At 45.0% G+C, this 14,936-nt stretch overlaps 1 protein-coding gene across 4 annotated transcripts in view; it reads left to right on the top strand.

Annotated features, from left to right (window-relative positions):
* Positions 1 to 14,936, top strand: part of LOC119969087 (cilia- and flagella-associated protein 47-like) — an 868,530-nt gene that overhangs the window by 640,426 nt on the left and 213,168 nt on the right. For all 4 annotated transcript variants that reach the window (XM_038802287.1, XM_038802288.1, XM_038802285.1 and 1 more), the window contains exon 53: positions 10,770 to 10,945. In XM_038802287.1, coding sequence (XP_038658215.1) covers positions 10,770 to 10,945 — 176 coding nt within the window. The remainder of the gene's footprint in view (positions 1 to 10,769; positions 10,946 to 14,936) is intronic.

The following is a 14,936-nucleotide window of genomic DNA, read 5'->3' as shown; positions in this document are numbered from 1 at the left end:
AATGCTTCCAGGCCCTTGGCTAGACGCTGGTGGAATGTAGAGGGGGAGTTATAAAAGCCTTGTGGTAGGCACATCCTAGTGTATTGTCGCCCCTGGAACATGAAGACAAATTTGTAATGACAGTGCTGTCTAAGGCGATTGACCAGAAGCCGTTGCTGATATCCAGCACTGCGAAGTCCTTGGCGTGTGGAGACTATCTCATCATGGCTTCAGGGTTGGTTGCCACTGTGGGGGCTGTGACTGGGGTCGTTTTTTAAGCGCTCAGTAGTCAATTGTGAGCCTCCAGGAACTGTCCAGTTTCCTCACCGGTCATATGGGGCAATTGTTGACAGAAGCGGTGGGGCGCAGGACTTACTGCTGCAATAAATTGTGAATCACTTTGGCCACTTGCCCTTTGGTTTGCTTAGAGAAGCTGTACTGTCTTTGAGGTTTTGGATCAGGGCCTTCTATGATCATTTTCCCGGTCATCCGACCACAATCATGCTTGTGTTTGGTGAATGCCTGCATATGTTCAGCTAATATGCCCAGTGCTCCGGGGTCAGTGGCCATTTCTGTGAGTCTGATCCAGAATTCTCTGACAGTGGAGACCGAGGATTCGCTGGTGGTTGGCATTAGCCATGTATAACAGTCAGCCGGGTCAAATGATAAGTTACATTTTCTCATCAGGTCGGACCCTAAAATATGTTCAGCTTTGGGGTGAAGTTCAACCAAGATAGCGGGATGGTAAAATACTACATTACACAGTCAAAATTCTAATGGGTCAGTTTCTGAACCCGGGTCCTGTGAAACCACTTAACATTAATGTTTTCCTGGTAGGCCAGGTAAGGCCGAGGTCATGGGATGAGTTACGAATAGTGTGGGATCCTCCTGTGTCTCACCCCTGTCGGTGGCATGTGTAATTAGGGTGCGGATCCATGTGGTCCGGTGGACTGCGTCTAATTGGATTCTATTCAATTGTCTGAAAATCCCGATAAATTGGGTCCAGTGCTGACCAGCATAAACCGATGGATGTTCCCCCTCTTTGTTGACCGTTTACCAGCTCCTCCCTATTAAACCATATGGCAGTTAGGCCATTTAGAATGCAGTATTGGTCAATCCCTTCAAAATAACTTTTGGGTCCCGGAGGGTTCGAAAGTCCCAATTCCTTTAGCAATGTCTGTATGTTGGTCATGGTATAAAGTGTCACTTAGGTGATATTGGGATTCTGTCTATCCTGTCGGCTGGTGGTGACTGGATTCATAGGGATAGGGATCAGTTCAAGGGATACTTCAGTGGGTTTAGTCAGTTCTGCCTCTTGGAATGGAGGCAGGGGTCCCCAGCCGTTAGTGGGGTGAGTCATGGCATAAGCACAGGCGTCCTTCTCTAAGTCCTCCCGCTCTATCCCTGGGTCACTGTCCCCAGACTCCATGGTAAAAGCACACATTACCCACCTTTTTATGGCTAACTGTGATTTTACATTTTCGGTCTCACACAGGCATTTGGTGTGATCTGTTGCGCGGGCGTTATGTTTTTCCCTATAGGTGTAAAATCTGTACTGCAGCCTGCAGGTCACTGCATTTTTAAAAATTCCTCTACTTGTTGCAGCACAGCCTCTCATCTTGATTGCATGGGGCCTTCACTGCTTGTGTACCTTAGACATCTGTTTTTATCTCCCTTCCTCCCCGTCTTTTCCAGAAACTACTCTGGCTTCCGGCCAATGAGGTCTCGGGAGGGGGTCCCAACACCCAGTGGGTTTCTTAATGTATGCTTGACAGAACACCGGGGCCCACCCCCAGGTGTCCATCTCCGTATTGTTTGCATGCACATAACCTGTTACCCCAGAAACTCTGGGTAACAGAAAGTCTGAACGAATTTGGGCTGCTGACAATAGACCTGTGCAGATCAATAGGGTACGATGGGTCTCCTGATGGGTGATTGAGGCGCAGTCCAGACATGTTCTGGAAGCTTGTCTGTTGGTTGTGTGTTTGACTTTGATCAAGTCTGAATTCCAACAGCCTGCCTGAGGTTTGACTATAGTATGATTTTAGAATGCCCAATTCTTTAATTTATGATACCCAATTTAATCGGCCTTAAAACTGGGCCCTGTCGGGATTACAATATATTTTGGCAGGGTAAAGATTGAGGGTAAAGATTGCTTCTACTCATTAACAAGAGAGAGGTACTAGAAGAATCAAGGGTGGAATTGAAATATGTTTTTCGCAGAGGGTTGCTCGGTATTGGAGTGTTGTACCTCAAGTGGCTAATGGGGTAGTGTCGATAACATTATTGAAAAGAGAATTATGTTAAGATTCTCATAATAACTGATCAATTTATTAAAAAGGAATTCCCACAATGCCAATGGAAATAAAACTGCTGGACAAGATTTCATTTTTCAGTCTTTTTACTGTAACAAATCAACTAAAATCAACATAACTCGAACATTAATTAACAGCTGAAGGATATTTGAAATAAAAAGATAAATTTTGTTTTAAAAAATCAGCACAACTGATACAGCTCACATAGTTACAAGCACTTGCATTACTTCCGCACAAATATGGAACCACATTTACGGCTGAATAATATAGTTGCATGCCGATGGCGGGTTCTGTACCTGGAAGTTAGTGATCACCCAATAATATGGTAATTGTTGCCAATTAGTGGCAACCAATTTGCACACAATAACGACCACAAACAGGTGCTTAAGTATACTTAATAATAATAATAATTGCTTATTGTCACAAGTAGGCTTCAATGAAGTTACTGTGAAAAGCCCCTAGTCGCCACATTCCGGCGCCTGTTCGGGAAGGCTGGAACGGGAATTGATGCTGCTAGTCTTGTTCTGCATTACAAGCCAGCTGTCTTAGCCCACTGTGCCTATCCCATACCAGCTATTGAGGTTCATACTAGTTTAAGAATTTCATTATTTTTAACTTTCCAGTAGCTTTGTGTTTGACGGTCTTGTGGTGCACTTTGTAGTGTATTTAAGCTAGAAACTTTGAGTTTAAGTTCCACTCCAGGACTTGGATTGCCAAGGAAGGTGCGTTCATAACATGGCCAAGTTGGGTATCAACTTGTGCATCCTTCCAACATACACCACTGGCAGGTGGTAAGAGCAAGAGCGGTTCCTGATCAGTCATTTGCCTGTAGGAGGCAATGGCAAACCACTGTAATATCTTACCAAGCATGAGCATGGGTCAAGAAATCCGCAGTCACAACTGATCTCTTGGGGCATGATTCTCCGCTGCCCACGACGGGTCGGAAAATAGCAGGAGGGCCTTCCCGACAATTTTCACGGCCTCCCGCTATTTCCCCCCCCCCCCCCCCCCCCCCCCTCCGGCCGCCCCCCGACACGAATCGCTGCTCGCTGTTTTTTACGGCGAACAGCGATTCTCCGCAGGCTGATGGGCCGAATTACGCGGAGTTTACGGCCGTTTTCACGGCCGCGATCACACCTGCTTTCAGCGTTCGTGAAAACGTCCGCAAAGTGCCCGTCCCGGACAACCATGGCACCGATTGGCACTGCCGCACCACGGCCGTGCCAAGGGTGGCGGGTCCGATACCCGCGCACTATTTGTTGTTCTGCTGCCCCGCAGGATCAGTCCGCGGGGCGGCTGAGGGGTGTGATGGCCCGCGCATGCGCAGGTTTGACGCGTCTGCATGATGACGTCATCCGCGCATGCGCGGCTGACATCATCGTGCGCGTCAGCCGTCGTGGCGCTTGGCGCGCGGACTTAGCGACGGTCACTAAGGCCGCGATGCCGTGCTTCACGGGGCCCCGCTGCTAGCCCCGCCCGGGGGGGGGGGAGAATCGGGTCCTGGGAGGGGGCGCGGAGGCTGCCGTGAAACACGGCCAGTTTCACGGCAGCCTTTACGACTCGCCGCATTTGCGGAGAATCGCGCCCAAGATTTGTGTTCACTTGCTAAATTGCAGTTCCATCTAATATGGCTAATACCAAGTCCAGTTTTTGTTTACATCTAATGAGATTTTTAAAACAACTTGCTTCCATTAATGTGGTGTCCAATTGATCCTATTAACTTTAAGGACTAGCTTGAAGTTTGTGATCATTAACTCATATGGTCAGGCGATCTACATTCCAACCAGTGTAACCCAGATTTATTGCAGTTACAATGTTAAGATACAGCTTTTTAAATTTCTCATTTTTAATGAGAATGATAATGACCGGACAATATGTTTTTGTGAGATTGATTGACGGGTAAAGATTTACCCAGGAATCCAAAATCAAAACGCTCACAAGCCTGGCAGCATTGGGGAAAGATTCACCAAGGCAAAGTTTTAAGTCAATATGGCTCTTGAGAAGAAAAATCATATTTTCTGTTTAACATCTCATCCAAAAGATTGCATCTCATCACAGTGCTGCACTGAAAATATCAGGTTTGATATTTACGCTCAAGTCCTGGAGTGGGACTTGAACCTGGAACCTTGTGACTCAGGCAATTGAGCCGCAATACATCAGGAAAGGATTGTTGTTTGTAGCAAACACAACTTTGTATTCCGAAGATATTAATGTTATTTTTATAATTCCGAAGGCACTGTAATTATTTCATATAATTTTTCTAGCTCCATGTACTTCATGCACAAAAATAACTTTAGAATAATATCACCAAATCCAAATTAATTATTTCAGTTTCCTAGTGACAGCATCTAATCCATTCCCTTCAATTAAGCTCTCTGTAATTTAATATTTTTAGATCAATGTCTTCATCCCTGCAGGGTTTTTCTTATTCTTCCCAGCAGTAGATTTAGCCAAACAAATGTATTTCATTTATATATATTCTGCTTAATAACTAAAACTTTAATGTAGGAAGTTTCTAATGACCAGTTGTTTAAAAAGTAAGTATTAATGCATGAAATAAAAGCATTCTGTAGATATGTTTGTTTGCCAATACTGGGAAAGAGCAGAAATGCATTTCAGCAATAACAACCTATTCTCTTATAGTGCCTTTTATGTGGAGAAATATCTCTCAGTATATTACAGAGGCAAAATGAAAATAAAGATTCGAAGTCAAAATGAAGGATATTAAAGTAACTAAAAGCTTGGCCAAAGAGATGGATTGTAGGAGGGCATTAAAGGAAGAGATAGAGTTGGAAGGGTGCAGTGAATGTTGGGGGGGTATTACAAACTGTGAAGCCTATGTGGCTAACGGCATAGCTTTTAACAGCAAAGTGAGGGAGGATAGTCAAGAGGCCAGAGTCAGAGAAATCATTGGGCTTGAGGTTAGTTATAGATGAGGCAATGATGGAATAAAACAAAAGGACAATGGGCGGGATTCTCCATTTCAGAGGCAAAGTGTTGACGCCGACACAGAATTCATGGATTTTCATGACAGCAAAACTGTCGTCTAACCTGAATTGATTCAGCAATCGTGGAGCGGCTAGCACCAGTGCCACGTCGATTCCAAAGATAAACGATGTGGAATTCGCCGGGTCCGTGATTGACAGTCAGGAGGCTGACAAGCTGCAGCCGCATATACACACTTCACTCCCACACATGCCATGCCAGCCAACAAGATGGCACTGGTTGCATTGGAGCATGCCCATACAGCTGATGGGTTGGCTGGGCCTAGAGGGCACCTGGGGGGTGGCCAGGGGAGTCACCTATATGACCCATGGCCCTAAGATAACCGTGGGCTGTTAGCGGCATGCGCAGCTGCACAGCTGCCTTGCCGGCTGCGGCAATGGTGTTCTGTGCCCATCCACCCCGACCCCACAGTCCACTTCCTGGCCACTACCCCCAGCCCTGGCAGAAGTCCTCCCGGCCAGCGGAACAACTGTCAGTAAACTATGGTGATGTTGGGCACTTGCCATACCCCCTCTCTCCCATAGCAGCCACAACACCGGTTTCACAATTTTTAAAAGCACAAGTGAACCGCACCGTTGCGAACTTGGCTCATCGGAGGCGGAGCATCGTGGAGGCCCCGGAGAATATCAGGTCGGACCCCTAATGACATGCAGACAGTGTTAATTGTACGTGCGTTCCGAACCGCATTGACTACATTGTCGAGGTGATGGAGAATTGCGATTTGGCGTCAAATCAGCGCCAGCCACGATTTTAGCGTCAGAACCTATTCTCCACCCAATCATGTTTCACGATTTTGACGTCAGCCAATGAAGAATCCCACCCAATATATTTAAATTTGAGGCATTTGGGACGGACAATCATCAAATTGGACAAGTATAGGATAGGTGTAATTGACATGTTAGAGAAGATGCATGATAAGGTACAGCCAGAAGATGAGATAGAGTTTCTGGAGGGTGCAATATGGGAGGACTGTCAGAAGAGCATCGTGCACAGTTGAAATAAAGCAGAAAATGGTGGAAAATTTGTGGAAAAAGTATCGCCGTTAGTATTTTGAATGCAAACAAGATACAAATGCCTGGAATTTCCTTCAAGAAACCTATCCACTCTTATTGTAGAGGTGGTCATGTGAGTAAAATTGGTGAAAGAGACATAAGAAAACTCTTCCCCCTCAAAATGTCCACCTCAATTTCCCCCTTGGTGTGTAAAGTGGGTACAAATTGGAACTGTGATTCACTGAATTGTCTTCCATATCTTTGTCACTTTCAGACTATTCCACGTAGCACATTGATTAGCACAGTTACTTCACAGCTCCAGGGTCCCAGGTTCGATTCCCGGCTTGGGTCACTGTCTGTGTGGAGTCTGCACGTTTTCTCCGTGTGTGCGTGGGTTTCCTTCAGGTGCTTCAGTTTCCTCCCACAGTCCAAAGATGTGTGGGTTAGGTGGATTGGCCATGAAAAATTGCCCTTAGTGTCCAAGAAGGTAAGGTGGGTTTACTGGGTTACGGGGATAGGGTGGAGGTGTGGGGTTATGAGGGGTGCTCATTCCAAGGGCCAGTGCAGACTCGATGGGCCGAATGGCCACATTCTGCACTGTAATTCTATGATGTGATTCTATTCCAATACAAAAATAAAATACTGCAAATGCAGGAAATCTAAGAACAAAGCAGAAAACGTTGGAAATATTCAGCAAGTCTGGCAGCATCTGTCGGAAAGAACCTGAGAACTAGGAAAATTTAGTAAGAAGTCTTACAACACCAGGTTAAAGTCCAACATGTTTGTTTTAAATACTAGCTTTCAGAGCACTGCTCCTTCCTCAGGTGCTCACCTGAGGAAGGAGCAGTGCTCCGAAAGCTAGTGTTTGAGCCAAACATGTTGGACTTTAACCTGGTGTTGTAAGACTTCTTACTGTGCTCACCCCAGTCCAACGCCGGTATCTCAACATCATAGGAAAACTTAGAAATATAACAGGATGTAAGCAAGTGTGGGGCGTGGGGGGGGGGGGGGGGGGGGGGGGGGGGGGGTGGTGGTAGGCGCAGAAAGCAAAAGAAAGTGAATGCCTGTGATTGGTTGGAAAGCGAGGGAGATTAACTCACAGGTTGGTGGTGCAAAGCTGAAGAAATGGTAAAGGGATAAGTAAATAAACAAAATCTGTGTCTCGAGGAGGGGTGAACGCCAGTGTCACAAATTCTTGCCATCTGAAAGCAAAAAAAAATCATGAGAGGAAAACCAAAATCCGCAATGAAAAACGAAACACAGTGGGGACAGAGGTTACGATCTGAAATTGTTCAACTCTGTGTTGAATCCAAAATGCCTGTTAGAGGTGAAAATATTCACACGAAGGCCTGAGTATAAGTTAAAAAAAAAAGCAGTTTATTATGTCACAATTCTGGGACAAAAGGCCTGAGGCTCTGAAGCCTATTGACAGCACCCTTTCTCACTTGAGCCAAGGCTCACATGGGTTAATATACAGATTCAAAGGGCAGAATTAGATGTATTCTTATTTACATACAATCAATCAACTGTATTCACGTCACACTTCATTACATGCAGTCAATCAATTTTCTCAGCATCCCAGTTATCACATATATGGTTAAAGTGGGTGTTGGCTTACCTGCTCCTAACTTCATACAGAAGTCATTAAAAACTAACACAAGGATATGTCCTGTCTGCAGCTGTGGACCTTGAGCTTACTAATGATACACTGCATTCCTTGTTCTGTGAAGCTGTTATCAGCGGCTGTTAAAATACTCCCTATACATACCCACACCTGGTTCTCATAAGGTAGTTTACACAGTTTGTAACTTCTTGTTCAGGAATGTGGCTAGTTCGGCCATTTTGTGTCTTTAGTATTGCTTTAACAGCTAACAGCCATTTTGTGTCCTTTCTGATATTAACAAACATTGTGTATACACTATCTATTTCTACAAATTGCTTTTTCTAAACAGGCATCTAAGCCAATGAGTACCTTTTGTCTCATCAGAACTATTGAAAAGTAATATAGGAGCACAAATGTAGTTACAGGGCCACCTATAATTTATATCATAGTCCAGTATCAGAAAATGCCCTCCAACAATGCCTAATCAAAAAATGAGATGCAGTTTCTTGAGCTTAGGCTGGACTTGATTGGAATGTTGTGGGAGGTGTTAAATGGTGTTATTATGGAAATCCAACCTATAGGGTCCTACCTATGCCTTTTCTCAGATATGTGGAACATTCTTTGGTCTAATTCTACTCAGGCCTCCTCACTCTGTTTCTGGTACAATGATGCCAGAATCAATGCCATTTCCTGCTCTCATCTTGAACTTGAAAATATCACCAATTTTGCTTACAACTTGTACCCTTCACGAATTGCCACATGGTTTATGTTCAATTCTTCCTTACCTTTCCTCAACTTTTTTGTCTCCATTTCCAGGGTATTCTATTGACAAATACTCACTATAAGCTCATTGTCACCCACAGCTACCTTGATTATATTTCCTCACATCATGCTTCATATAGGTATTCTGTTTTTCTGTTCTTTCACATCTGTTCTGATGAAGCAAACTTCTACACCAGAACGTCCAGCATGTTTTCCTTTGTTGTCAACTAAGGATGTCCCCTCACCCTGGTTGATAGGGCACTAAACCATATCCTTTCTAATTCACGTACTTTCTCACTTCTCCTTCATCCTCCATCATTTTTGTAACATCCAACCTTATGCCATCATGAACACATCTCCCTGTCCCATTCCCTTTCAACATTCTGAAGGGACCGATCCATCCATGACACCTTAGTCCATGCCTCAATTGACACCAACACATCCTCCCTTCTCATGCCACCTTCTCATGCAAGCGCATGAGATGCAACACCTGTCCTTCACCATGAAAATGAAAATGAAAATCGCTTATTGTCACGAGTAGGCTTCAATGAAGTTACTGTGAAAAGCCCCTAGTCGCCACATTCCGGCGCCTGTCCGGGAAGGCTGGTACGGGAATCGAACCGTGCTGCTGGCCTGCTTGGTCTGCTTTAAAAGCCAGCGATTTAGCTGAGTGAGCTAAACCAGCCCCTGGAATCGAACCCGGGTCAACTGCTTGGAAGGCAGCTATGCTCACCACTAAACCACCATCGCTCACTTCCCTTCTCACCATCCAACACCCCAAGTACTCCTTGTAGGCAAAACAGTGAATTACTTGCTCTTCTTTCAAATACTGTATTCACTGTCATCTCCTGAACATTAATGGGATCATATGCAGATTTATGACTGCTTTGTGAGACACATTTATCCACTCTAATTGTAACAACGAGCTTCTGATTGCCTGTCATTTTCAATTCTCCACCTTTACTCCACTCTGACCTCTCTGTATATGATCTCCTGCAGTGATTCAATGAAGTTCAATGTGAGCTTGAGCAACAGGACTTCATTTTGTAACTGGGCACTTCTTCATTGAATCCTGCAATTTCAAATTGTAACCTCGGCTCTCATTTTGTTTTCTTTCTCTCGCAAAAATTTTCTTTTTTGTTTTTTCAGTTAATCATTGTGCCATTAAGCCTTCTCTAGACACATGTTTTGCTTCTTTATTTGTTGCATTATCATTTCCTATGACCTTGCACCATCAACGCTTATTCTATTTATTCTCTCCTGTCTTCCACCCAATCACAAATCTTCACTTTTATTATTTTTCTCACCCTCACCCCTTTCATTTGCTTCAAGACTATTACATTTTGTTATGACACAGCAGGTGGTAAGTGCCAGGCTGCCTATTTAGCATGGCCAATCCACCTATCCTGCACATCTTTTGACTGTGGGAGCAAATCGTAACATTTGGAGGAAACCCACGCAGACATGGAGAGAAATTGAAAGCCCCACACAGTCACCCAAGGCTGGAATTGAACCAGGATCCCTGGCGCTGTGAGGCAGCAGTGCTAACCACTGTGTCACTGCCACCCTGCTGATAGATTCCCTACAGTGTGTGCTCAGCTTTTCAAACTAAATTTCATGTTAATCAATCCCACTGTATGAATGACAAAGATATGAACAAAATTCATGACCATTGGCCAATAGGACAGAATTTTTAGTTTTCATTTGAGCGTAACTCCTACTTGTTTTCCCAATAGCCGCTTCACACACTTCTATACTTCTACTAAGTCATCAACTACTTTCCTAAATCTCTTTTTTATGACCCATTACCTTTAATGGATACTCCTGCACATTATAGAAATGTATGAAATTCCTAACTTCAGGAACATGACATTTATCTAAATTAAATAGCTGCAGTCACAATGAGTCACTCCTATCTTACCTAAATCTTACCTGCAAGCAACTTTTAAATTTGGTTTGAATGACCATCCCTTTGAATTTTTACCGATTACTTGCTAGACTATGTATTATGTTCAATTAATTACCCTGTTTTGTGTAGTACTTTAAAATGAAAAAACTTTAAGTGTCCAATTATCAGTATTTTGTTAAGCAAGTTGTTATTTTTGTACCTAGGAAGTCATTGATGTGATCATCCCTATCACTAATCCTCTTCAAGAGTCCTTGGCACTAGATGTTATACTGAAAGGAGCTGGGATTACTGGAGACACCTGTTTGGTAATTGAACCAAAAGAAGTTACTTCATATAAAGCTAGGTACACTCCAAGTATTGTTGGCGAAAGTATGGGAAGGTAAGATAACAACATTTCTATAATATACCACAACAGAACCAAGACATTGACTACTTTTCACAGAACCATAGACATTTGTTAGACAGCAGGAGGACATTTGGCAGATCCTGTCTATGCTGCCAGAAAAGAGCCCTCCAACCTTATCCCACTTCCCAACTTTTAATTGGCATGTGGCCTTGTAAGTTACAACATTTCAGGTGCATATCCAAGTCTATTTTAAATGTGTTGTGGATTTCTGCCTCTGTCACACTTCCAGGCAGTGAGTTTCAGACTTCTTTAAGAGAAATAAAAGTTTGCTCAACTTCTACTAATGCTTCTACCAATTACTTTAAATCTGTGCCCCTGTTTGTTGACCTATCTGGTAAGAGAAATAGATCTTTACCATGCATTATACCTAATCATCCCATATTTTGATAAAACTCAGTTAATTATTCCTTGAGCCTCCTCTGATACAAAGAAAACCACCCCAGCTTATACAATGTTACCTCCTTGCTAAAATTATCCAGTCCTGGCAATATCCTTGTACGTTTCCTCTGAACCCTCTCTAGTGCGATCACATCATTCCTGTAATGCTGTTAGCAGAACAACAAGCTGTACTCTAGCTGTGGCCTAACTGCCCTTTTTATATTGTTCCAACCTAACTTTCTTGCTTTTTTTAATGCCTCAGCTAATAAATGAAAGTGTGCCACATGCTTCCTTAACCATCTGATCTATCTGGATTTTATAAATAAGGCACAAAGTACAAAGGCAAGTAAGTTATGATCCTTCATAAAACATTAGTTCTGCCTCAGCGGGAAGGATGTGATAGTTTTAGAAAGGATGCAGAAAAGATTTACGAGAATGGTTTCCAGGATTAAAGACTTCAGTTATGTGGTTAGATTGGTGAAGCTGGGCCCGTTCTCCTTTGAGAAGAGAAGGTTGGGAGGAAATTTATTGGACACGTTCAAAATCATGAGGGGTCTGAATAGAATAAATAGGGAGAAACTGTTCCCGTCGGCAGACGTCGAGAGCCCTAAGGCGATTAGCAAAAGAGCCAAACTCTACATGAGGAAAAATCTCTTTATGCAATAACTGGTTTGGATATGGAATGTGCTGCCTGAGAGTATGGTGGAGTCAGATTAAATTGTGGTTTTCAAACGGAAACTAGATAATTATCTGAAGAGAAAAGATTTTTCAAAGCTACAGGAAAATGTTGGGTGAGTGAGACTAGCTCAGTTACTGCTGTAGAGAACTGACACATGAATGATGTGCTGAATGCCCCATCCTGCCCTTCTGTGCTGTAACCAGGTTCTACTGTAAAATCCCTACAGTGAAGAAGGAGGCCATTCAGCCATCGAGTCTGCACCGACCCCCTGACAAAACACCTTAGCTAAGCCCAAACCCCACCTGATGAACCATCAGTCGAACGCGAGACGAGTTGCTGTACAAAAGTTAGGCTTTAATAAGCTAGAAGTTAGCCCTGCGGTCGACTACAGTAAATGGACGACCGCCGGGCGTTCTTGTTATTTATACCTCAATCTGGAGGCGTGGTTAACTCAGCCTCTCAACCAATCGGTCGAGAGCCACATGACCGACCAGGGCCAATGGTAAGCCGGTGTTCTGCACCAATGCCAGACAGCTATGCAAATCATACCACCACACCACCCTGGCCATGTAATCCTACCTTTTTTTTTCAATTTTCCAATTGAGGGCAACTTAAGTGGCCAACCATCTATCCTGCCCATCTTTTGAATCGTGGGTGTGAGACCCATGCAGACACAGAAGAATGTGCAAACTCCACAGGGACAGTAACTCGGGGCCGGGATCGAACCAGGGTCCTCGGCACCGTGAAACCACAACTGAGGGACAATTTAGCATGGACAATCCACCTAACCTGCACATCTTTGGACAGGTGGGAGGAAACCGGAGCACCTGGAGGAAACCCACTTAGCCACAGGGAGAAAGTGCAAACTCCACACAGGCAGTCACTCAAGGCCGGAATTGAACCTGGTTCCCTGGTGCTATAAGGCAGCAATACTAACCACTGTGTCACCATAGTGTAGATACATTCAAGGAAGTTAATAAGCATATGAGACAGAAAGAAGCTGAAGGTTACACTGATGGTGTGATCAAGAAGGGTGGGAGGAGGCGTGTGTGGAACATAAACACCAGCCTAGATGAAGTAAGCCAAATGGTCGTTTCTGTGCTGTAAATGCGATATAAAACTCCAAGCAGGGAATACAAATATTATGCTGCAGGTCATATCCTTAGGCCATCACAGCCAAGAAATTAATGTTCAGTAGGCAAACATAGCACAGTATTTGGGGATGTTGATGCTGCTTTAGCTCCTGGGAACCTGTTGGTGAGGGGCCGGCTTGCGTAAGAAGTTCCCCATGCATGCGCAGGATGGCGCAGCCCAACTGCGCATGCGCAGGATTGAGCTGCCCCAACTGCGCATGCGCGGGTTGGCGTGGCGCCCATTTGGCGCCGTGAAAGGAGGTGGAGCGGCGTGAACTGCCCCCTGTGGGGGCCAGAATAGGTTGTGCCCGGGCCCTATTCACGCCGTCGTGAAACGCGACAGCGTTCACGACGGCGCAGGCATTTAGTCCCGGTAGCGGAGAATACCTTTCCTATAATAGGGTGACAGAACTGAACACAGTATCGCATGTGTGGTCTACCATTGCCTTGTACAATTGCAACAAGACGACCCGCACACAAGGGCATTCCATGCTCATCCCCCCCCTCCCTCATTATCCCCTTCTACAATTCCACAAATCCAGTCTCCTCAGCGCAATGGCCAAGAGCTCTTTAGCCAATGCAAACAGAAGAGGGGCAGGGGACATGGGGCACCCTGACGCGTTCCCCAATGCAATTTAAAATACCCTGAGTTCATATTATTCTGCGCATGCTCCTTATACAGCAACTGCACCCATGCCACAAACTTCAGCCAATCCCAAATTTCTCCAACACCGCCATCGATAACTCCACTCCACCCGATCAAATGCCTTCTACAGATCTAATGGCACCACCTCCCTTCCCTCTACCGGAGAAAGCAACACATTCAGCAGCCTCCTCACGTTAAATAACAACTGTCTGCCCTTGACGAACCCAGTCTGGTCCTTCTCAATGACCCCCGGAAGGCACATCTCCAACCTTAACAGCAGCACCTTTGCCAATATCTTGGATCCACATTCAGCAGAGATATGGCGCTGTATGACCCACACTCCATTCAACGAGATCGAGGCCTGCCCCATTGTTTTTGGCAAGAACCCCCTACCCATCGCGTCAGTTAACATTTCCACCATCAACGCCGCTAGCTTATCCTTAAATTTTTTATAAAATCCAACAGGGGAACCTATCCCTGCCAGCATCTTTCCGATTGGCACCTTCACTTCCTCTGCCACCATCAGCTCCTCCAGCCCTGCTCTTCCACCTCTCCCAATCTCGGCCATTCTAACACCCCCAGGAACACCTTCACCTCCCACTCATCCTATGGTGGCTCTGACTTACACAAGTCCATAGAAAACTCCTGAAACACCTTAGTGATCTGTTCTGGAGCCATAACCAACTGCCCTGTTTTATCCTGAATCTTATCTCCCTCACCACAGCCTACAAAGGTGACTGCCAACAAATGCCCTGCCTTCTCCCTGTATTCATAAACAGTCCCCGTTGCCCTTCTCAACTGACACACCACTTTCCCCGTGGACAGTAGGTCGAACCTCGCCTTCATCTCCTTCCTCTTTGCCCGGATCCAGGTCCCCCCACATACCTTCCCTCCACCTCCAAAATCTCTTTACCAACCATTGGCGTTTCTCTCTGTCCTCCATATCCACCTTGGCCCTAAACAAGATCACCTCTCTCCTCACCGCCACCTTCAGAGCCTCCGAAACCACCAATGGCGAGACCTCCCCCATGCAGTTGAACCCCACATCCACCCTCCACCCTGGCTTCTCGGCAGCCTCCTTTTCCAGTACCACGTCCATCGAATGCGGACCATGATCCGAGATCACAA

Source organism: Scyliorhinus canicula, chromosome 7, assembly GCF_902713615.1.
Source record: "Scyliorhinus canicula chromosome 7, sScyCan1.1, whole genome shotgun sequence".
In the NCBI taxonomy this organism is placed as follows: Eukaryota; Metazoa; Chordata; class Chondrichthyes; order Carcharhiniformes; family Scyliorhinidae; genus Scyliorhinus; species Scyliorhinus canicula.
The sequence above is the reverse complement of the archived record's forward strand: the minus strand, read 5'-3'. Positions and strand labels throughout refer to the sequence as shown.